The 24,763-nt window shown below is 39.5% G+C and overlaps 1 protein-coding gene across 1 annotated transcript in view; it reads right to left on the minus strand.

The window, feature by feature from the left end:
• hcrtr2 (hypocretin (orexin) receptor 2) overlaps window positions 1–24,763 on the minus strand; it is a 99,975-nt gene that overhangs the window by 64,550 nt on the left and 10,662 nt on the right. Inside the window, exons 2-3 of the mRNA XM_052571702.1 lie at window positions 18,573–18,751; window positions 12,056–12,299 (exon numbers count right to left, since the gene is read on the minus strand). Of these exons, the coding sequence (XP_052427662.1) occupies window positions 12,056–12,299; window positions 18,573–18,751 (423 nt within the window). The remainder of the gene's footprint in view (window positions 1–12,055; window positions 12,300–18,572; window positions 18,752–24,763) is intronic.

Below are 24,763 nucleotides of genomic sequence, written 5' to 3' on the forward strand. Positions count from 1 at the left end.
TATTGAATGAGCACTATGTGATGTCTGAACTGATTACACTATATTGTATGTATTGTACAGTATTTTATGTGAAATCATTTTCTATTTTTAAACTGTCTCAAATTCATTTTAAGTAATTTTTTTTAGCATTTTCAAAGTTCTCAAGTTACTTGTTTTATTTTTGTGATCATTTTTCTTCATGATTTATTTTTTTTTTTTTTTTTTTTTTTTTACTTTCTTTTATGTGAAGCACTTTGAATTACCATTGTGTACGAAATGTGCAATATAAATAAACTTGTCATGCCTTGCCTTGCCTTGAATGCATTAACTAAGGTTAACTAATGAGATCTTGTTGTAAAGTGATACCTATTGGCCTTTATAGTTCTTTGGCACTTTATGTTATAAGAAAAAAGTTATTCAACCTGTTATACTGTGTAATGACCCTTTTTTTATATAAATTTCAATACCGTGATAATACTGTATACCGTGATAAAAGCATTATTAATTAAATTGCAACAGTAAAATTTGATACCGGCATATCCCTATTGAACAGGTGTACCCAATAAAGTGGTCAGTGAGTGTATAAAGGCCCAGGTTTTTAATATTTACAACAAGAACCTTTAGCAAATTTCCTTGAATGCATTGAGATCGAAATCTGCTCTGAGCTCATTTGTTAAAAAACACCTGTAGCTAAATCCTATAGCTTGTGATTTATAATGGCAGCAGGACATAACAAAGGGCCAAAATTGCACCAGATGTCAAACTGTCAGCTTCACAACAGATTTGATTCGTTACAGCCTACAGAGAACAGTTCCAAAATAGTGACAGAGCATAGAAATCTTTGGAGATTCAGAGAACTGAGAAGACTCTCTTAAGAGATTTTGTAATGTAAGCAGCTCACCAGAGAATGGAAATGTCAACTTCTGAGATCCACTTTTGATTTCACTTTAATCTTATATTTATAGTGCTAAGGTATATACAAATGGGGTGACATTAAATTTGGCATCTTTGATCTGGCAAAAATGCTTAGTTCAAAATGGTTTATGCAAAGATTTTAGCTAATAATCTAATTAATATGAAAATGTTTTGTTTAAATATTATGAACTTTAATATGATGTTGCTAAAAAGAAAATTATTTTGTGTATTTGGTGCAATTAAGGTAAAAAAAAACAACAATATTATTTGCCACAAAATGTACATTATTGTTTCTCTCCCATGCAGCACCTTTATGAAATGCATTAATTTTTACAAAGCGCATCGTTCTGAAAAATGAGGTTTACACTGATTGACAGTGCATTATGATTGACCGAATACCTCAAGTGTGTGACGGAAATGTTACACCCCTTTCCATACCGGATGCCATTCCCGGGAGTGCCGTGACAAAAGGAGGCATTTGTTGCATCCAGTGGAGACATAATTATGGATTATAATGACTTACCGACTGTCTTAATACCTATACTTTCTTTTTACACGTAAAAGTTGCATCGCACAACATAAACATAAAACCATGTCTGCATTTGTGATCGGAGAAATGACAAACAAGCGCTACTCTACACTGCTCAAAACCCACATTTGAATCATCAGTGGCAAATTCTTTAAATATGAAAACGTACTTACAGACTGTGAGTCAGAATAGCCGTCATTGTATTCAACTCTCCAAGGATCAGGAAATAAGGTCAAAGTATTTTTGCTTTTGCAACGAAACAAACAAGTCTCCACGACATGGCAGTGGCAGCAACAGTAAAATTATGCCTTCTTTCTTTGCATGAACATTTGGGAGGTGTTAAGCAAATCTTCCCACACAGTTATGCAGACATTTCGGGGGATGTTTAAACAAGGAATTTTAGGAGGGCGTGGAGGAGTCTTTACTTTTATAAAGAAAATCTCTCTGGGTTTGAGACTTTAGTCTTTGCAACTTTAGGGACCTTATCTCTTCACAAACAGCTTATAACACTACAAAGAGAAAGGACAACTTGAAATTGTATCATAAGATTCCTTTAAGATAAAGTTAAAAATAAAAGTATGGAAGGATTTTCTGGACTATTTTCAAATGGAATTGCAAATTGTATTTTCATTTGCCTTTTTTAAAATGTGGAAGCATAAATTGTGACATAATCAAAATGCAACTGAACAATTTTCACTTTCGCGAACGCACAGTGAGTGCCAAATTTCAAATGAAAAAGCAAAGTACATTTGCAAATGCATTTCTCATGTCTTACAAGCTATGAGCCTGTCATATTAAATAGCAACATTGATTAACACATTTACATTTTCACTCTATCTGCACTGCGCATGTAAACTACCAGAACTCAAATGGAATTGTAATTACTTTTGTATTTGAATTTCCGACATCTACACAGAAACCTGTCAATCAAGTGACAAGGGTGGGGCCATTTTATTGGGCGTGTTTGCATTGGGAAGTGACGTCACTCACAGTCGATGGTAATAATCAATTATTAATAGACGATTTTGCGTAATGTTTTGAAAAATGGAAGTAATCTGAGAAAATGGTGGAGAAAATTTTTACACTCACGCAGCAAGTTGACGACAGTTCATACGGTACAGATTTCCTTTTACTTAGAAGTCATTTGGTTTTGGACAGGTTAAATGAGTTTGTGGTCTTGACGAACAGCATCATCAATAATAGCCGCGTTTCCACCGCAGGAACTTTACCCAGGAACTAGGGACTTTGGCCTGGTACTTGGTGTGTTTCCACCGCAGGAACCAGGAACTAAATAAAGTTCCGGGTAAAAAAAATGCCCCCCAGAAAGTCCCTGCTGGCGAGGTGGCACTTTTTCAAAGTTCCTGAACTTTCGGGGGCGGGACTTTGGCGCTAAACATTCTGATTGGTTGAGTTCACGCAGCATTGGTTGAGTTCAACCACCATTTATTCGAATCAACATTTTCAAAATATTACTGTTATTGTGTCATGAAATGTAATTTTAAAAGTATTTCAGGCGAGAATGTAGTTGTTTAAAATTCAAATCTGTGGTTTATTTATACAGACAGCGCCTATTTAAAAATGTGTTTCGCCGATCTCAGAGACGGTGAGCTCCACTCGATCAGCGGGAGCTCAGTCCTCATGTATCCGCAGAGAGCAGCCTCATCTCGGATAGATCTTCTGATATGTGCCGCTGGCTCTGATGTCTCTTCAGTGGTTAAACATAAAATATAATTCAGCTGCGGGGTAAATCTAACAGGTTTTCTTTGGTCTGTATTCAATTTATCTATATGTTAAAATGAAAATAAAAAAGGCAAGTCTATATAATATTTCGTTTCATTGCAATGGCTGTATATAACATTACACATATCCCTGAACTAAGTACATTTCTGCAGCTGTTATTATGTTGAAATGAAAACGAAAGGAGGCAGTGGTATTTTATATCCTATTTAGTTTTATTGTAAATATACTGAGGGGGAAATAACAGTAGCCAAAGGGATCTGAGTTCACGCAGCATTCGTTGAGTTCAAACACCATTTATTTGGATCATTTTCAAATATTACTGTTATTGTGTCATGAAATGTAATTTTAAAAGTATTTCAGGCGAGAATGTAGTTGTTTAAAACTCAAATCTATGGTTTATTTATAAAGACAGCGCCTATTTAAAAATGTATTTCGCCGATCTCGTAGACGGTGAGCTCCACTCGATCAGCGGAAGCTCAGTCCTCATGTATCCGCAGAGAGCAGCCTCATCTCGGACAGATCTTCTGATATGTGCCGCTGGCTCTGATGTCTCTTTAGTGGTTAAACATAACATAATTCAGCTGCGGGGTATATCTAACAGGTTTTCTTTGGTCTGTATTCAATTTATCTATATGTTAAAATGAAAATAAAATATTATAATATAATATTATAAATATAATATTTCGTTTCATTGTAATGGCTGCATATACACATATCCCTGAACTAAGTACATTTCTGCAGCTGTTATTATGCTTAAATGAAAACCAAAAGAGGCAGTGGTATTTTATATCCTATTTTGTTTTATTGTAAATATACAGAGAGGAAAATTACAGGATTCGCGTCGTCGCTGACATCACACTCCCCAGTCGAATGCAGAAGTCAGAACTAACTACCAATGATGCACGTCCAGAATCAGCGTACCTTTTTTTTTTTTTTTTTTTTTTTTTTTTTTTAAATCAGCGGTACTTTGTATTGAGAAACGCGCAGACCTACGTCACCAGTCTATTTGCCTAATCTACCCGGTACTTTACACCGTGGTGGAAACGCAGAAGGCAAAAGGTCTGGGGGGAAAAAGTTCCTGGGAAAAAAAGTTCCTGGTACAAATGTTCCGGGTAATTTCGGTGGAAACGCGGCAAATGATGTCTTCACTCAAAATAGGGCTTTATATATCTGCAAAATAAAACAATGTTTTTCAAACAAAAAAAATGTTTTGCAAAAAAAAAAAAAATGTTTTGCAAAAAAAAAAAAATGTTTTGCAAATAAAAAAAAAATGTTTTGCAAATAAAAATACAGTATTGAGAAAAAAAACGCTTTTTTGCAAGTAAACAAAATAATTTCAAAAGAAAAGTTTACTACTGAGAGAAAAAAATAAAGTTTAGCAAAGTAAAACTTCAGCAGCATTGACTTTGCAACACATTTCCCTTTGCGCCGCTCCTTTAAATCCACGTTTCAGTAATCCGTGTCTCTGCGGCGCAAGCTTTCCTTTGCGCTTCATTTTTCTTTAAGCCTCGCTTTGTGTCCCTGATTTGATGTGGGGGAGGGGTCAAGAGGTTGAAGTGTGTACAAGGGACGAAGGTGCGTCCTTCTCGTTACGTCATCAGCGCGAGCCCCAGACCGAGTGGATCGATCGAAATGGCGGAGCAGAGACATGCGGGTGATGGTACAATTGTTCCGGGTAATTTCGGTGGGAACGCAGCATTAGATTGGGGATGACATCATTACTGCTGATGCTGTTCATCAAGGCCACAAACTCATTTAACCGGTCAAAAACCAACTGGCTTCAAAATACACATATAGCCAGGGGTGAGTGGGCTAAACATTACATAAATATATTAAAGGATTTACAAATGGAAACTGTCTTATGGGGCGGTCACACTGCACTTTTCTCTCCACTGACTTCCATTCATACACATGCGAATGCGTCAGACCGGAAATGCAAGCTCATGTGAAAAAATTAGCATTTTGCTGCGTTCCAAAGTTCCAACGCTTTTTTGCACCTGCGAATTTGCATCATGTGAAGATGTGGGACCAGTAGAAGACCGATACATCACTGCGTGACCTCTCTGTACAGAAATTCAAAAATGAAGGAAGTGCTACATAACTTTAGCTTTAACTTTTATATAATGCATATTTAAAAGATTATAAATGGTGCATGGTTTGCAGTGTCAGTGGAAACAGCCACAGATGGTACATTTGAATGAGGAGGTTTTATAATTTTTTATAGCTTAGGGTGTATATATTTATATAGAGAGAGAGACACAGTACAAAATAATAAGACACTTTCGACGCCGTCGCAAAAGACACAGTACAAGCATATATTAATCCATGTTGTTATAATTGAGGAGAGACCGTTAATCTTACTCCCGCCCATATTAACAGCGGCGTCCGAAATAATTTAGCACTCTAGTCTGACCACCCCTTTAATTGCTTTCTTATTATGTGAATAAAAAATCGTCTTCAAATAAATTCACATTTCTTTTATAAAAACCAAAAATAAAGGATTGGTTTTACTGTCCTTACACTTGTGGATATGAAATTTCACAAAAATTTAAATTACATTTATAGTGTACTTTAATATTCTTTGTAATGAACCAGAACTCGATATAGGATCCATAATGCAGGCTTTATTATAAAGGCTTGTAGTCGTACAGGCAGTGGTTAGGCAATATCAACAGCGTGGGCAGAGCAGAGAATCAGTAATCCAGTAACAAGCAAGGGGTCGGTAGGCAGGCAGCAGAGGTACGTAGAGATAACAGGCAGAATCGGTAACAAGAAATCAAACACGGGTAATAATGCTCAGAAATGACAGACACAGTGTCTGAACTGTGATGGAAGTCCAGCTTAAATACCCTGTCTGATGACGATCACCTGTGCAGGTGATCAGAGTCCAAGGACGGGGCTTGTGGGAAATGTAGTGTTGACAGTATAAGTGAATGAATGGATGCGTGTGTGTCAGTATTCAGGTGAGGGTGCCCTCCGCTGGCCAGCAGGTGATCAGAGTCCAAGGACGGGGCTTGTGGGAAATGTAGTGTTGACAGTATAAGTGAATGAATGGATGCGTGTGTGTCAGTATTCAGGTGAGGGTGCCCCCCCCCTCGAGCGAAGAATGCTGGCACGAGGAGGCACACGACGTCGGGGTCTAACACGGGGCTGAGGGGTCGGTTTACCAGGATGTAGATGGTGAAACTCAATGACAATGTTGGGATCTAGGATATCCTCCGAGTTCACCCACGAGCGTTCTTCTGGACCGTACCCCTCCCAGTCGACCAGATAGTGTAGGATTCTACCCTGACGACTGGAATCGAGCAATTCCTGGACCTGGTACGCCTCCTCGCCCTCTATGATGATGGGTTGAGGGGCCTGTGCACGGGACCTCCCCTCTCCCTCGTCTCTGGTACCAGCAGCGGGCTTGAGCAGGGATACATGAAAGGTAGGAGAGATACGGTATGTGTCAGGCAGTGCTAAGCGGAATGAAACTGGAGTTATTTGTCTGGTGATTTGGAATGGACCCACGTACCTTGGACTCAACTTGCGGCATGGGGGCCGGAGACGGAGATCCCTTGTGGAAAGCTATACCCACTGGCCTGGCTGATAATTGTGACCTGGGCGCCTTCTGTGGTCCGCCTGCTCCTTCTGCCTCCTTACGGCGTGTTGCAGGTGAACATGAGCCTGATTCCATACCTCTTCACTGCAGGTCATCCAATCGTTTACCGCCAGTACATCGGTTGGATCTCCTGACCATGGAAACACCGGTGGTTGGAATCCCAGCACACATTTAAAGGGGGTTAGACCCGTAGATGGTTTAATGAGGGAGTTTTGTGCGTATTCTGCCCAAAGTAGATATTGTGCCCAGTCGTCCTGATTCTGGTTACAATAGGCTCTGAGGAAGCAGTTTAACTCTTGGTTGAGCCTTTCCACCTGTCCATTTGCTTGAGGGTGATACCCAGAGGTAAGGCTAACATTAATGTTTAGGGCTTTGAAGAAGGCTGACGGTCCTCGATCTGACACAATATCCTCGGGCAGACCGTATAGTCTGAATACCCAGTTGCACAATTGTTCTGCAGTCTGAAGAGCGGTAGGCAGTTTGGGTAAAGGGATAAATCTGCAAGCCTTGGAGAACCGGTCTATGATGGTGAGTATGGTGGTGTGACCCTGTGAACTGGGAAGATCCGTAACAAAGTCGATGGCAATGTGTGACCAGGGTCGTTGAGGAATGGGTAATGGTTGTAGTAGGCCAGCGGGAGATTGTTTGGATGCCTTGTTGGTGTTACAATTATTGCATTGTTTGATGTAATTTGTTGTGTCCTTGTGAAGTGTTTCCCACCAGAAGCGGTTCTCCAACTGGTCGATGGTGGCAGTGATACCTGGGTGACCGGATGATGGATGACAGTGGACCTGATTGATAACCTGGTTACGAAGATCCTCAGGAACGAAGGTTTTGTCGGCTGGACAGGCTACTGGGTTTTCATTTTGCTCCCTGTGTTGTTGGAGTAGAGTCATGATATCCCATTGAATGGGAGCAACCACCACCTGGAATGGTAGGATGAGTTCTGTGACAGATGAAACATTCCACTCCTCGAAAGCCGCCTTCATGGCCAGAAGTTCTCGATCCCCTACACTGTAGTTGCGTTCTGCCGAATTGAGTTTTCTGGAATAGAAGGCACAGGGATGAAGTTTAGTGGCAGGATCTGGGCTTTGTGACAAATGGCACCAATGCCTGTGTTGGATGCGTCTACCTCGACTATGAAGGGCAATGTGGGGTCTGGGTGACAGAGGATGGGCGCGTTACTAAACCGTTCTTTCAGGGTTAGGAATGCATTGTGAGTGGACTCTGACCGTTGTAGTCGATGAGTCCCCTTCTTGACTAGTGAAGTAAGCGGAGCAACCAAAGTACTGAAGTTTCTAATGAACCTTCTATAGAAGTTTGCGAATCCCAGAAATCATTAGAGTTCCTTAAGGGTTGTGGGTTCAGGCCAGTTGAGCATGGCGTTAACCTTCTTCTCGTCCATGGCTACCCCTTCGGGACTGATTATGTATCCTAGGAAGGTGGTGGATGTTGTGTGGAACTCGCACTTTTCAGCCTTGGCGTATAGCTGGTATTGGATGAGGCATTGGAGAACTGCTCGAACGTGTTGTACATGTTCAGGAAGGGTGTTAGAGTAAATCAGGATGTCATCGATGTACACAATCAAAGATATGTTCAACATGTCTCTGAAAACCTTGCTAATGAATGATTGAAACACAGATGGACTGTTGGCTAGTCCGAACGGCATCACAAGATACTCATTGTTTCCAGTGGTTGTGCAGAAGGCGGTCCTCCATTCGTCTCCCTCCCGGATGTGGATGAGGTTGTAGGCGCACCTCAGGTCCAGTTTGGTGTAGTATTGAGCGGTACAAAGTTGTTCGAGGGCTGAAGGAACCAACGGGAGTTGATATCTGAATTTTACTGTCATTTAATTTAGTCCAGGATAATCGATGCAGGGATGGAGACCTCCATCCTTTTTCTTTACGAAGAAGAACCCGGATGAAGCAGGGGATGTGGACGGTCTGATGAACCCCTTTCTGAAGCTCCTCCTTGATGTAATCCTTCATAGCGTCGGACTCAGGTTGAGACAATGGGAAGATGCGACCCTTTGGAGAGAATGCCCTGGTAGAAGATCAATTGCACAGTCATACTTGCGTTGAGGTGGTAAGGTGTTGGCCTGTTTCTTACTGAAGGCCTCCGGAAGGTCTGTGTATTCCCCTGGCAGATCGGGAATGCATTCTTGAGCGGAGGTAAGGGACACGGACCAGACAGGGATAGGTTTGACAAAGGAAAGACAGTTCTGTTGACAGAAATTGCTCCATTTCACCACTTGACCCTCTCTCCATGAGATTTGGGGGTTATGTAGACATAGCCAAGGTAATCCAAGAATCACTGGTGTGTGAGATGTGGGGAGGACGTAGAATTGGATCCTCTCCTTGTGCAACAAACCAGCTGCCATTACAACCTTGTGGGTGAGATGAGTGATGGACCCAGAGCCGAGTGGTCGACCATCTATTGTTTCCACTGAGAGAGAGATAGAGCATGGGATAAGTTGAACATTATACCTCTTAGCGAATTCTTCAGAGATAAAGTTACCAGCAGCCCCGGAATCAAGTAAGGCAGAGGTGACAACTTGTCTGTCATTAATCCAAAACTCAACAGGAATGTTTACACTGAGTATCTCACATGGTAGTGAGGGGAGTACTCACCTAGTGCTGAGAGAAGGTTGACGTACGAGTAGGACAGTTATGGCGTTGATGGCCGGGTAGTCCACAATACATGCACAATCTATTGGAAATGTGTCTCCTCCGTAGATAGGTGGTAAATGTTAACCTGCGTGGTTTCAGTAGCTTCCTGAGCAGGCAAGTACACTGGGTGCACAGTGTGATGGGAATTGGATCGCCGGGCACGTTGCAGGTTGTCAATGGATACGGTCAGCTCAATGAAGTGGTTGAGGCCCTCGTCTCGACAGACTAGTCCCGTTTGGAGCTCATAATTTAGTCCTTTGCGGTAGAGTACCTTTAATGTGTCGCTCACCCAGTTAGTTTGTGCCGCCAGAGTGCAAAATCTTAGAGCATAATCCGCCGCCGTCATCCTGCCTTGTGACAACTCCAGTAAGCAATCTCCATCTCCCTTTCCCTCCTTAGGATGATCGAATATGGCCCGGAATTGCTGCAGGAAATCCTGAAAGGAGGTAAATGTGGATCCATCGGACCCCCACTGCCGTAATCCATTCGAGTGCTTTCTCGGTCAACAGAGAACAAACAAAGGCGATTCTCCCAGTATCCATAGTGTACAGTGAGGGTTGTTGTTCCACAAACAGAGAGCATTGCAATAGAAATCCCTTACACTTGTTGGCGTCACCGTTGTATTTATCTGGGAAAGCATGACGGGGGTTGGCCTGAGATGGCGTTCCTGTCGCGTGGGCAATGTCGGATGCCTCCGGCGTTGGTGGGATCGCGGGAGCAGTGTGGAGATTCTGAACGGCCTTGACGAGCTCCTCCGTGATCGTGGTTAGACGATTCAGCTGGAACTGATTGGCCGCGATCTGACTGGCTTGGGCCGCCATGGCGGTATGAAGACCTTCAGAAGCCACTGGATCTCATTGTGGCGAAGTCTTCTGTAATGAACCAGAACTCGATATAGGATCCATAATGCAGGCTTTATTATAAAGGCTCGTAGTCGTACAGGCAGTGGTCAGAACCAGCAATATCAACAGCGTGGGCAGAGCAGAGAATCAGTAATCCAGTAACAAGCAAGGGGTCGGTAGGCAGGCAGCAGAGGTACGTAGAGATAACAGGCAGAATCGGTAACAAGAAATCAAACAAGTATTTTATATAGGGGAAGTTCGAGAGAACCTTAACTCTTTTATTACAATCCCATTGAAATATTCCTATTTAGTATAGCGTTGTCAAATAATTAATCATGATTAATAGCATCAAAAAAAAAAAACGGGAACACTTCACATAACAACCGATGTACTTGCTACATCATTAGAAGAATGGCATCTACGCTAATATTAGTCTGTTTCTCTCTTATTCCGAGGTCACCATAGCCACCAAGATCCAGTCTGCATCCAGATCAGAGGGTCATTGCAGTCACCCGGATCCAGTATGTATCCACACCAGATGGTGGATCAGCACTTAGAAAGGACCTCTACTACCCTGAAAGACAGCAGAGACCAGGAAAACTAGAGCCCCAGATACAGATCCCCTGTAAATACCTTGTCTCAGAATACCACCAGGACAAGACCACAGGAAACAGATGATTCTTCTGCACAATCTGACTTTGCTGCAGCCTGGAATTGAACTGCTGGTTTTGTCTGGTCAGAGGAGAACTGGCCCCCCAACTGAGCCAGGGTTTTTTCTCCATTCTGTCACCAATGGAGTTTCGGTTCCTTGCCGCTATCGCCTCTGGCTTGCTTAGTTGGGGTCACTTTATCTACAGCAATATTGTTGACTTGATTGCAAATCGATGTACAGACACTATTTAAACTGAACAGAAATGACATCACTGAATTAAATGATGTATTAACTGTCACTTTGCATTACTGACACACGGTTTTCCTAATGAATGTTGTTCAGTTGCTTTGATGCAATGTATTTTGTTTAAAGCACTATATAAATAAAGGTGACTTGACTTGACTATATTATATATGTACGTGTACTGTGTGTATTTATTATGTATATGTAAATACACACACATACAATATATATTTTGAAAATAAGGTAATTTAAAGTTATTTTCTCGTCCAGCAATTGGCAACCACATGGTAGATTACAGATTGACCCAAAAATCATCTCAAGGGCCCTCACATCCTCTTTATCCGGACTGTTCTCATTGTGGAATAACTGACTCATTGGGGGTCATTGTGAGAACTCAACGGGGGGACGACCCACGTTTCTCATCAGGGAGCCGCACTTTGCCTTTGATGTCTTTTCATCTGTCATGGTTTCTTTTTGCTCAGCAAGGCAACGATTAATGCAGACAGATTTAATCTATTTAGAGGAATATGTTGCACAGCACTAAAAATGCAAAATCCATATGAGATTTTGATTCATTTTTACTCTAGCAACATGCAGTTTAAGATGGAATGGCAACTGGCTGAAAAAGGTGGAGAAAATTTTCCTTTGGGCTCCCTTGATTTGGAGTGCTGCTTCTGACAAATTTCACAGTTTATAAAACTGAATGAAGAATTTACTGAAAAAAATATGCACCGTATGAGACATTCATTATTCACAGCAGTTTGTTGACATGAAGTACATTTTGACCAATACACACAAAGATGCATTTGAACAGCTTTGAATGTTTTTTTTTTTTCACTGTTAGCTATTATATGAAAGTAGAATAGACAGTAGATCTCTTACCTGCCCACTGCTCATCACACACGGTGAACAGGCTGGTTTTGTTGGTGAGCTCTGGAAGCAGACTGCTGCATTCCATGACAATGGCTTGTGGAATCATGATGACGCAGGAAACCAGCCAGATCAGAATTATACTCTTGCGGGCTCTTTTGGCAGTACTCTTAAACTTCAGGGGGTGGCAGATAGCATACCAGCGATCTTGGGCAATGCAGCTCAGTGTCAGAACCGATACAGACACAGAGATTGTCTGGAAGACAACAGAGAGGGGATGGAATCACAGAAACCACAGTATGGAACAAGATCATGGCCAAACAAAGAACGTACACATTTTCAAAATAATGCATTAGGTTTCAGAAAAACTAGAGCTTCCAAATTTTTCCATTTTCTGAATGTTCCTAACTGGACGAACAAATATTGCTAAAATTCTTTAAATGCATGTCATCCCAAATACACATAAAAGAGTCATTCCTGCCATAGAATGCAATGTCATTTTTTAAGTTCATATGTTAATATCTAATATACTAGATGATCTACTAGATATACTAGATTTAATCAAAGTATCATGGTTAAAGGGTTAGTTCATCCAAAAATGAAAATTATGTCATTAATAACTCACCCTTATGCTGTTCCAAACATGTAAGACCTCCTTTTATCTTCGGAACACAGTTTAAGATATTTTAGATTTAGTCCGAGAGCTCTCAGTCCCTCCATTGAAACTGTGTGTACAGGATACTGTCCATGTCCAGAAAGGTATGAAAAACATCAAAGTAGTCCATGTGACATCAGAGGGTCTGTTGGAATTTTTTGAGGAAATCGAAAATACATTTTGGTCCGAGTTATCTGGCTCGGCTCGGTGTTCATCTTCACAGCAGTTCAGTCAATGTACTGTTTGAGTGCATGCATTACTCCGGGATATTGGTTTGTTTGAACTCAGAGGGAGTGTCAGCCACATTAAAAAAAGTTAACATCTTAAGTCATTTGTGGATTAATGTGTATTAGAGATGCGAACCGTTTAAAGTGATTCAGTTCGATTTGGTGAACTGAATGAATCATTCGCGAACCGGATATCCAGCTGCTTTGATTTGAACTCTCTCTCACAACAGACACGGAAGAGAAGACAATGCTGAATAAAGTCGTCGGTTTTGCTATTTTTGGACCAAAGTGTATTTTCGATGCTTCAAAATATTCTAACGGACCCTCTAATGTCACACGGACTACTTTGATGATGTTTTTCTTACCTTTCTGGAAATGGACAGTATACCGTACACACAGTTTCAATGGAGGGACTAAATCTAAAATATCTTAAACTGTGTTCCGAAGATAAAAGGAGGCCTTATATGTGTGGAACAGCATAAGGGTGAGTTATTAATGACATAATTTTCATTTTTGGGCGAACTAACCCTTTAAGTTAACTTATTTTTTAAGTGAACTTTGAGACTTTTTTCACATCAGCATTAAATTTATTTCATGAAAAACCAATCATTTAAATATTTAAATTATGTCTTCCTTCCTTTCTTTAATTGAAATGTTTCAAATTAAATAGGAATGAGGGTTATATACTTAACCGAGACATTCCCTTTTAGTCGGTTACTCTTTCCCTTTCAGTTCGACAGCCTTCGCTCCAACCTTTGCTGGAAAAATGACAGCACCACATTGACAGGTGTCTTCGGGCGTCTTCTTGGTGAGAAGAACACCACTAAACAGGTTCCACTTCAAAATGTCTCATAGATGGCATTCTCACTGAAGTGATTGTGTCTACTACCTCTTGGGGTCACCTAGAACCTCTGCCTCCCACTCCAGGGACCAAACGTGAAGTTTCCAGAGGTCTGGATGCATCAGTAGATCCTTCCTCAGAGGAACCTACCAAGGATGGGCTGTCACAAGGAGCATCAGTTCCAGGAACCAGGTTTGGGTGGGCCAACAGGGTGCCACTAAAAGGACCTTGTCTTCCACAGATCTTCCACAGTGTTTGTGCTAGAAAGCTCACTGGGGGAAACACATAATTGCACAATCCCTGCAGCCAGCTGTGTCCTAGTGCCCCCATGCCGAGTGTTTTCCTCAATCAGGGAGTAAAACAATTGACAATGAGAGGTCTCTGGAGAGGCAAACAGGTCTACCTGAGTGGCTCCAAAATGTCTCCAAATCAGCTGGACCATCTGGGGATGGAGTCTCCATTATCCCAGGAGCACAGCTCGTGACAGCTCATCGGCTGTTATGCAGACCAGGAATGTGAATGGCACGAAGCAATCTAAGATGCTTCTGACTCCAGAGGAGGAGGTGGCAGGCTTGATGCAATATGCAACGGGGTTGCAGATAACCTTGTCAGTTGCTGTATGCAACGTTTGCAGTGTTGTCCATGCGGACCAGCACGTGCTTGCCTCATAGACATCACTTGAGATGGTTCAGGGACAGATGTACTGCCAGCAACTCTAGGCAACTAATATGCCAGTGCAGTTGGGGGCCCAGTCAAACCCCCGACACTGCCCATCGAACATTTGGTGGTTGGAAGAGGATGCGTGAGTGAGTAGGACCTTTGATAATGCTCTCGAACCACCCACTGCTACCTGCTGGCAAGAGAAAATGAGTGTGGTCCGGTGTTGGTTGGTCTGCGACTCTCCATGCCCTCTTGAGACCCAGAGACAGAAAAAAAAAACTCATGTCGACCAGACACAATCAGAGGTGACGCTCCTGGAATACAAGTATGGTCATCGCATGACCCAGAGAACTTCGTTGCTCAGGGTGCAAGATCAGTTGCAGTTCAGAGCTATTTTAGTATTTCCGGGTGATGTGATGCGGTGTAGGTCTCCACTGGAGAACTAGATTGAGGAAGATGCAACAGAGCTCCACCCCTTTGAGGAAACAGAGATTGGCCCATGACTCTGAGATGATCATCTTCTCGCAATGAGTATATAACTCATCCACAAACGCCACTTCATCATGCTAAATGTCAGGTACATGAGGCAGCGATAGTGACCATCACCCAGTGCCAGGTTATGACCGCATCCAGTAATGTCCAGTTGATAATTTGTCTATAGCATTGTCTTTACAAAGACTTAGAGTTGAGTTTGCCATGCAACGTCATCTTTAAAGAGACGCACCCGTGAATGCTCTTTTAGGGGAAAATAGATTTAAGTATGCTGGAGCACACAAACAGGAGGCAGTGCAGCCTGATGTGTGCAACCCACTCGACACAGGAAAACTACCACCTCTGAATTGCCATACCACCAACACGAAGAACTTTCAAAGAGCACGTTAAACTTATTCAGTCTTCTTCTCTCAGCAGAGTAGTCAGGAACAGAACGATGTGATAGCCCTGGCTCCAAAACAAAAATCTGAATATGCACTGCACCTTCTGCCTACTTATACTCTCACTATGATCAGCGGCAGCTGGATGCAATAATCACATGCCAATGTGCATTGGCTCATTTAGGCTGCATTTACACTTGGCATTAACATCAATCTATCAAGCGCAAGGTTGGAGGTTCGATTCCCCGGGAACACATGATATGTAAAAGTTGATAGCCTGAATGCACTGTAAGTCGCTTTGGATAAAAGTGTCTGCTAAATGCATACATTTAATTTAATTTAATTTTTTATTTAACATGCGCTCACCATGATCCGATCAAGCAGATCAGATCATCAGTCAATCAGAACACGGTACGTTTACACGTGGCAACATCAACTGACTTTTCTATCTGAATACCTGAATAAAGCTATCATTCCTGCACAATATTTAAATAAGTCTGCAGAGAATAGCATGGTGCAAAGTCAACCTGAAGTGGCAGGCTGTCTTTTGAAAAGCGGGACATTTTACAAATCAAAGATAAGTGTAGGAGTCTCATTAGTGCTACACACGGTATTCTATTGTCTTTTTTCTGACAGTTTGCTAGAGAGGGGGTGGCATTTTGCGTGATTTTGACCTGAGAATGCAGACACGATGGCTGGATTGCTTTTACATTACACTGAGATCCAATCACAGTGCATCCTTGACTACCTCTGGACCAGGACACATTGATCGGATAACACACTAAGTGAGATCTCAATTCATTGTTCTTCTGACATGATGTCGAGAGTGACGGACTGAAAGGGAACGTTTTCTAAGAAAATTTAGATTGTAAATAATTTATGGTGTTTTCTTATGTATTCCCCAATATCATTTTCCATTCTACTTTTTAATATTCCATACATTTTCTTGATGATTTTTGGTAACAAATGCATGCATGCATTAACAATGGATTTGATGAGTTCTGTAAAGGTATGTGAACTTACTAAATATATATATATATATATATATATATTCAGCTGAACTCAAACTGAATGTGCTGCAGGAGAGATGTAGTTCTCAGCATATGTTTCATTAGCCTGAATAAAGTAAATGTTAAAATTAAGTGTTATTTAATGTGTTTTTTGCACAATGGATAGGGAGAAATGCAAAAGCTTAAAACTACTGTATACTGCATGTTGCTTAACTGTGTAAATCTAAGTGTAGTTTTATGTTTAAGTATCAGGGTTAAGATGTATAGAACCCTGCACATAAAACAATGTATCATACATGGCCACAATTTAACTGAAACAGAGGGAAAAAATAATAAGCGGTGGTAACATATTCTTAATTTGTTGCCACAATATTTATTTTTCCACATGTCATGTGTGGGTCTGTGCAAAAGTACTGCAGAGTAGACATGACCCAGAGAATGTTGCTGCAGTTTTTGCCCCAGAAAATTAGGTGATTGTTTTTAATTTATTATTATTTCCTAAAATAACATCTGACCAGCCTAATCTGTGAATCAAAAAAAAATTACAAAAGATTATTGGTCTAAAACAGGGGTGCTGTTTTAACTTTTTTTGCCAGCCAAAACCCTTAGACATTAAATATTTTCTTGAACTATTTCCTTTGTAATAGTTTAATAGTTTAATAGTTTAATAGTTACGCTTTTAATCATTCAAAAACATTTGCATGTTCATGCTTCTCTGATGTTGGTAAATGGTCACATAACATGCAGTTAGTATTAGTGTTTTATTTTGACTTTGTAGTTGGACTTTAAAGTGAACTTGCTTCTTATTTGTGATAGTGTCTCAGTCCACAGTCAGAAATTTATATTTTACTTTTACTTATTTCTTTTTTTTTTATTATTCTTTTTTTTTATACATGTCTATGCCTTTTTTTTTTTAGGGATTAATTTCTTTACCTTCAAACATTCAAACCCTTGAGCATTTTATTTTGGTGAAATACTGGTGTAAATTTCTGTCCACAAAATGTTTGTGGAGTTGCTGCATTTACTGAGAACCAAGCTGCTCTGAGACCCTAAATACAGTGGATCATATCATGATTATCATGCAGCCCCATTTATTTAAAAAAAGTGCTATACAAATAAATAAACTTGAATTATTTTTATTTTAAATTCAATGTTATTAATTATTAGTTTTTCATAAACTCACAACCCCCCTGGATTTTCTTCATGACCCCCCTTTAGGAAACACTGCTCTAAAACATCAATAGCAGCAACCAAACGCATAAATGGAAATCCTTAAAATGGCCTTGAAAATGTTGAAATGACGACCAACATCATGCATGCATGTCCTGTGCAGTTGTGCTATAAGATATAATGTAAATGTGGATTGTTGAAATTCCATTTTTAAAAGAAGAGTACCCTATTTTAAAAGAATAGGACATCAGATGACATGATTATTGCTTGATTTTCATTGCATGTCTTCTGTACAAATTGTTCAATTTCTAGCAGATATGCTTTTGAAGTGGTCCTTACAGCGATTCCATGAACACTTTGACATAGCATCTTTCTTTGAGAAACAAAAGGCACAAATGTGATTAGAAACAAGTGATTTTATTCAGGCATATATCAACACTTATAGCAGCTGCTGTGATGGGACACAGCTGCTTCTTCTATCTTGATAACTTCAAAACTCTCATTAATATTCAGACATCCAACTGGGGTAAATTACCATGCCTATCAGGGATATAGAAGAAACAATGGAACTTGTAGCATTCAAACTGTGAAGGATATGACAACTGGAATATCAAAGTCCATCCAACCGGTACTTCATAGAAAATCTGTTCTAAAAAGTGACTAGAGGAGCATGTTTTCATCTCCAAGAACTCCTCCAGTTCCATTTACTGATGTTGACAAGCGTGTCTTTTATAGCAGTACATCTCTAGCTCCAATAAATAAATAAATTACTTTCAGATAGCTTAAGCTGTTGATGTGATTTATTGACAGGGAAGCAAAGCAATCACTTAAAAAATGCAGAAACAGCCTTTAGCAGTAGAATCTTCTGGTATGTCGACTGATGTGTTAGAAGTAATAGATGTTCAAGATCAAAGGTTTCATAATTCACACATGTACAGATCTCAAAACACTTGAAACTTCATTTTAAAAGGGCTTCCCTATAAAATAAAATAAAAATAAAATAAAATAAAATAAAATAAAATAAAATAAAATAAAATAAAATAAAATAAAATAAAATATAGTGCCAAAAGTACATGCATTGTGATCTTCCTCACCTGTAAGTAAGGTAATATCTTGCACAGGGTCTGTCCGAAGAACCAGGTTTCTGTAATGTCCACCACAAGACTTGCAGGAAGACATGTGATTGTGACCAGAATGTCTGCGAAGGACAGGTTCACGATGAAGTAGTTAGTCACTGTGCGCATGTGATGGTTTTTCCAAACTGCAAAACAGACTGAAAAGAAAGGTACCTTTAGGAACATTTTGTGGCTGTTAAAACTGCAGCCAAAGTAACCTTTAAATAACCAACATCTAAGTTTCTTTCTTTTTTTTCTTTTTTAAAGAATGTCTTTTATTATTATTATTTTATTTTTTTCTAGAACAAAACTACTGAGGTCCTCAATTATGGTGTGAATTTAAATATACACTGAACAAAATTATTAACGCAACACTTTTGTTTTTGCCCCCATTTTTCAACCAAGTCAAGGCAAGGCAAGTTTATTTATATAGCACATTTAGTACACAATGGTAATTAAAAGTGCTTTACATAAAAATAATAATGAAGAATAATAACAAATAATAACACGAATAAAACAAGCAATTTTAAAACTTTTAAAATTATTAAAAAGTTTACTTATTTTAAATGAATTAAAAAAAAAAACAGAAAATTATTTTACAAAATAAAATAAACAGTGAAAATATAGTGCAATCAGTTTGGACATTGCACAGTGCTCATTCAAATAAATGCACAGCTAAAAAGATGAGATTTAAGTCTAGATTTAAATGTGACTAGTGTTTTAGCACATCTGATCTCTTCTGGAAGCTGATTTCAACTGTGGGCAGCATAGTAACTCAAGGCGGACTCCCCTTGTTTTGTGTGAACCCTTGGTATTTCTAACTGACTCGATCCTAATGATCTGAGTGGTCTGTTAGGCTTATATTCAGTGAGCATATCTGAAATATATTTCCATCCTAGGTCATTTAGTGACTTTAGTGAAGCCAGTGTAAGGACCTGAGGACTGGTGTGATACGCTCAGATTTTCTGGTTCTAGTCAGAATCCTGGCAGCAGCGTTCTGGATGAGCTGCAGCTGTCTAATGGTGTTTTTGGGAAGGCCAGTGAGGAGGTCATTACAATAGTCCACCCTGCTGGTGATAAAGGCATGAACAAGTTTCTCCAAGTCTTGGCTGGAAACAAACATCTAATTCTTGCAATGTTTTTTAAATGATAGTATGCTGATTTAGTTACTGCTCTGACATGACTACTGAAACTAAGGTCTGTCTCCAGAATCACACCAAGATTCCTGACTTGATTTTTAGTTGTTTGACCCCTAGAGTCAAGGTATGCATTCACCTTGAACACTTCATCTTTGTTTCCAAATGCAATGACTTCAGTTTTTTTCCTTATTTAACTGAAGATAGTTCTGGCACATCCAACTATTAATTTCATCAATGCATTGGCAGAGAGAGTCAATGGGGCTGTAGTCATTTGGAGATAAGGCTAGGTAAATCAGGGTATCTTCAGCATAGCTGTGATAGGCAATTTGGTTCTTTCTCATTATTTGACTTAGTGGGAGTATATACAGGCTAAACAACAGCCGTGCAAGAATTGTCCCTTGTGGGACTCCGCATGTCATGGACGTCTCAACAGTGGCAAAAAGAGTACGAGTGTTATTTAAGTTACTGTTTATAAGGTTTGAGAAGAAATTCTGTCTAGCTGTGTAGACTTGTGTAGACTTGTGTAGGCTAGTTTCACATTAAAAGCATGAAGTCTGTCTTTATAGATGCTATAGTGAATTTCAAGTTTTGTCTTCCGCCACATCCGCTCGGCCAGTGTTGAGGGTAAGGAGTTACAAAGTAACGGATTACAGTAATAATTTGTAACTACACTACTTTACTAGACTATAGGAACGCGCTTTCCTGCGTTACACAGATGCGGTGTTTGCCTGTGTGTAAAGTTCTGGGCTGGGTTTCCCGATAATGATTGATCTTAGCGCTTAAGCAGGATATGCTTTAAAGCGCGAGAAATAGAGGTTTCCAAAATAACAGCTGTAAACAAAGCAGCGCTGAGCTCACAAACGCTACTTTATCAGGCATATAACATGCAAGTGTTCCTTCAGAAATACAGTGATATAAAAACACCTGTTTCCTCGTTTTGATATTTAAACATATAAATGTAAGGAATTATTATTATTATTAAATGTGCAAAATCGTTTAGTTTTAAAATCGTGGCGAGTCTACACAAATAAATAAATGTATGGGAACCACTTCCCACAACACAACCACCTGAGCCCAACTTCAGTCTACTCATCACCTTAACTAGAAGGCACCGCAGCCAGACCGATATACACAACACAGTCATTGAAACGCAAATTTAGCTGTAGCCAAGTGACGTCGTGCGACCCACCTTGTTCCATTCTGTGACCCACAAGTGGGTCACGACCCACAGTTTGAAAACCCCTGGTCTATAAGATGACATTTCAGCATTTGAAAAGCAGAGAGCGACTCCTACGTAGCACTTGAAGCACAGCTGTGCGATTGCTTTACGTGCAATGTTGGGAAACGCACGTCAGACAACAACGAACAATCGTAAAATTGCTCGTAAAACACTCTTAACATTTCTTCCATGTTTTATTTTTAATAGTAAATCCCCTTTGTTTACCAAAATATAAAGTTTGCTTAATTTTCAATATTTAAAAGAAAATCTAAATTAATGTTTTATGCCTTCATTTGATAACCAGAACAATGTAAATACACAACAGAATTTCTGAGGGGAAAAAACATTTCATAAGGCTATTTTAAGAAAAATTTAATAAATGAAGTTGTTTATGCATTTAAAAGAATTAAACAAGCTAAAAAAAAATCAAACATATGGTGAAGAAAAAATAAAACATTAGGGCCCTAAACGTAATTTTTTAAAAACTTTTAATAAATTACTGTGAAAATGTATAAGTGTTATGATTTAAATTAATTAGACATGCTTTTTGATTGATACAATTCAATTTAACCATTAAAAAGGAGTTAAGAAAAAAAAAATAAAACAGAAAAAAATGGAATCCAGAAAAATTAAAACAGAATTTGGAAAAAATTCCCTAAAAATTTAAAAAACTAAATTAAATTAATAAGTAGTGAAGTTACTTTTCAAATGCAGTAACTAGTAAAGTAATCTCATTATAATTTACAGAAGTTACTAGTAACTAATTACATTTTTTGAGTAGCTACCTCAACACTGCACTTTTCTGCATTGTCTTTTCATAGTCTGGACTGCTGTTGATCTTCTCCAAACTGATTTCTGTCTGTTTGTTTTCTTACTGACTATCATTGGAGCAATATCATCAATAACATTCTTAACTTTTGAGTTAAAGGAATCAAGGAGAATATTAACAGAGTCTGCAGAAATGCTTGGTGTTAAAGATAAAGCCTCCATAAATAGTACACTTGTGTTCTTGTTTATGCATCTCCTTCTGACAGAGACCGATCTAGATTCAGCTGTAGCAGAGATCAAAATATCAAAGAAAATACAGAAGTGATCAGATAGTGCTACAACCTTAATAACAATGGATGAAATGTTTAGACCCATTCTGATGATTAAGTCTAGAGTGTATTCACCTTTATGTGTGGGTCCTTACATACAGTACGCTGAGTCAAGTCAAAAGTGTTTAGAACCATTTCATTTCTTTTGTAGTTTTGTTTTCTGCATTGTCTATGTGAATATTAAAATCCCCTGCAATAGCAAAACAGTCAAACTCTGAGGAAATCATTGATAACATTTCTGTGACCTCTTCAACAAAGTCTAGAGAGTATTTTGGAGGCCTGTAAATAATAATAAACAGAATGTGTGGAGCACCTTTCAGCACAATCCCTAGATATTCAAAAGACAAATACTGACCAAATGACACTTGCTTGCACTGATAGACATCTTTAAATAGAGCAGCTACACCCCCACCTCTCCTAACAGTCCTGCAGACACTCATGTAAGTGAAGTTAGGAGGGGCTGCTTCATTTAGGACTGTTGCATTGCAGCTGTCTTTAAGCCATGTTTCATTTAGAAACATACAATACAGAATGTTTGTGGTTATAAAGTCATTGATTAGAAATGATTTATTTTTTAGTGAGCGAATGTTTAAAGATGCTAAATTTATGGCTGTGCTTTGTGTCTTTACATCAATCTTAGTTAGACCTATGGCTTGAGATGGCCTTATACTTTCTATCATGTGATAAAACTGAAATAGAGAAAGCTACAGGCACACTGAGATGGAGAGTGGCAGTGTCCCAGGATGACGAGAACTAAGCCCTTAATAAACCTGTTGTATGACCTTCTTTTGCAGTGCCTGTGAAACAAAGAACTTTTCGGGAGGACATTCATGCGGTGAGGGTTCTTGTGAATTTGCCTGTTCAAGTTCATTCATGATGTCCCAGGGACAAGCAAGGGTAGGGGCAGGCAGCAGGCAATCGATAGGAGAGAGACAGTCCAAGGTAATGCACAGATATATCAGACACAGAAGGAAACTGCTCAGAAGTGTACACCGGGGCAATACAAGACTTTCCAATGAGGTAGGATCTGTGAGCTGCTTAAATAGTCCACTGATGAGAGTCAGGTGCAGGAGTAATCAGGGCCAGGTATGTGTGTGTTGCTGAGTCCCAATTCGCATACTATCCGTCCTAAATAGTATGCGAAACTAGAATTAGTACGGCCCAAATCGTAGTATGTTGAAAAGAGTATTCCAAAGATACCCGGATGGTCTACTATTTCCGGTTAGAATTCGAAGTGCAGATCAATGCACACTCTAAGTGCTAATATTGCCAACAACCCATTGCGTGCGGGAGGGAGGAGCTTTGCGGTGATGTAAACATGGCAGCCGGATGCAGCAGCGGAGATGCGCCCTCAGCTTTTAAGTGTAAGAATTCAAATGTTTAACCCTAATTAAAGTTCTATTTTATTTCGTTATACACATTGCACATGAACGTCAGAACCAGCCGCCTCACAAACGACCTGCGTTTGGTTCTACGACGACACCGCCCTGCTTCTTCACTCATCAACTTAGTAGAAGAACACATTGTAAAATGTATTGTGAAAAAAAAACGATGAGAAAAAAAGATGGGAATAGTAAATACAATTTTATTGGACATAAAGAATGAATGAAACATTAACAGTTGTGATGTGCGTAACTAGGCAACCATGTTGTCGTTCACGTTGCATGACATCATCGAAGTATGTCCCAGAACGTGCATATTCTTTTGCTACACACTCAAAAGTATGTACATTTTCCTCACAAAAAAAGTACATACTTTTAGTTCGCAGTATAAGTAGGCGAATTGGGACTGAGCGTGTGTGTAGATTGTAGTTCAAAACTCAGGTTATAGTTCCCTCTGGTGGTGAGTGGGAGAAACAGACTCGTCTGTGACAACATCGTATAGATTTCACCTGCCCTCAGTGGTTTAGTGCCTCAGAATTTGAACAAGCTCTTGTTGCATTATAGTTCTCCAAGTCTGCTGTGTTCTCAAAATCTGTGTTCGCAATTTGATAATACCTTTTCCTATTTAGTGCCAAAACTTTGGAATAACCTACATAACATTGTTCGGTTGTCAGACAGACTCTGTCAGTTTAAATATTAAGATTAAAGGCCCATCTCTTTACCTAGAGATAACACACTAACACATTTCCAATATTCAAATCCTTTAAAGGATATTTAAGCTGCATTAACTAAGACAACTGGAAATAGGAACACTTCCAATAACACCCGATTTACTTGCTACATTGATAGAAGAAGACACTTAATACCCAGCGATATCATTGACTTGATTGCACAAATGCTATTTAAACTGAACTGAGCTGGTTGATGACTGAATCACTGAATCACTGAATTCAATGATGAACTGCCTTTAACTGAAAATTGAGTTTACTAATGTCATTTTGCATTATTGACTCACTAATTTTTCAATTTAATAATGTAATAAAGTGCTTAGACACAATTCAAATGTTAAAAGCACTATATAAATAAAGGGAACTTGACTTGACTTTACCAAGGCCAATTGTTTTGTATTTCTTCTATTTCCAAATAATCACACCAACAGTTGTTTTCTTCTCAGCAAGCTTCTTGCTGATGGTCTTGTAGCCCATTAAAGCCTTGTGCAGATCTACAATCTTGTCTCTGACATCCTTTGACAACTCTTTGGTCTTGCCCATGGTCGTGGGAGAGGTTGGAATGGAAGATACAGATTGTGTGAACAGATGACTTATACACATAA

Source organism: Carassius gibelio, chromosome B13 (genome assembly GCF_023724105.1).
Source record: "Carassius gibelio isolate Cgi1373 ecotype wild population from Czech Republic chromosome B13, carGib1.2-hapl.c, whole genome shotgun sequence".
Classification (NCBI taxonomy): Eukaryota; Metazoa; Chordata; class Actinopteri; order Cypriniformes; family Cyprinidae; genus Carassius; species Carassius gibelio.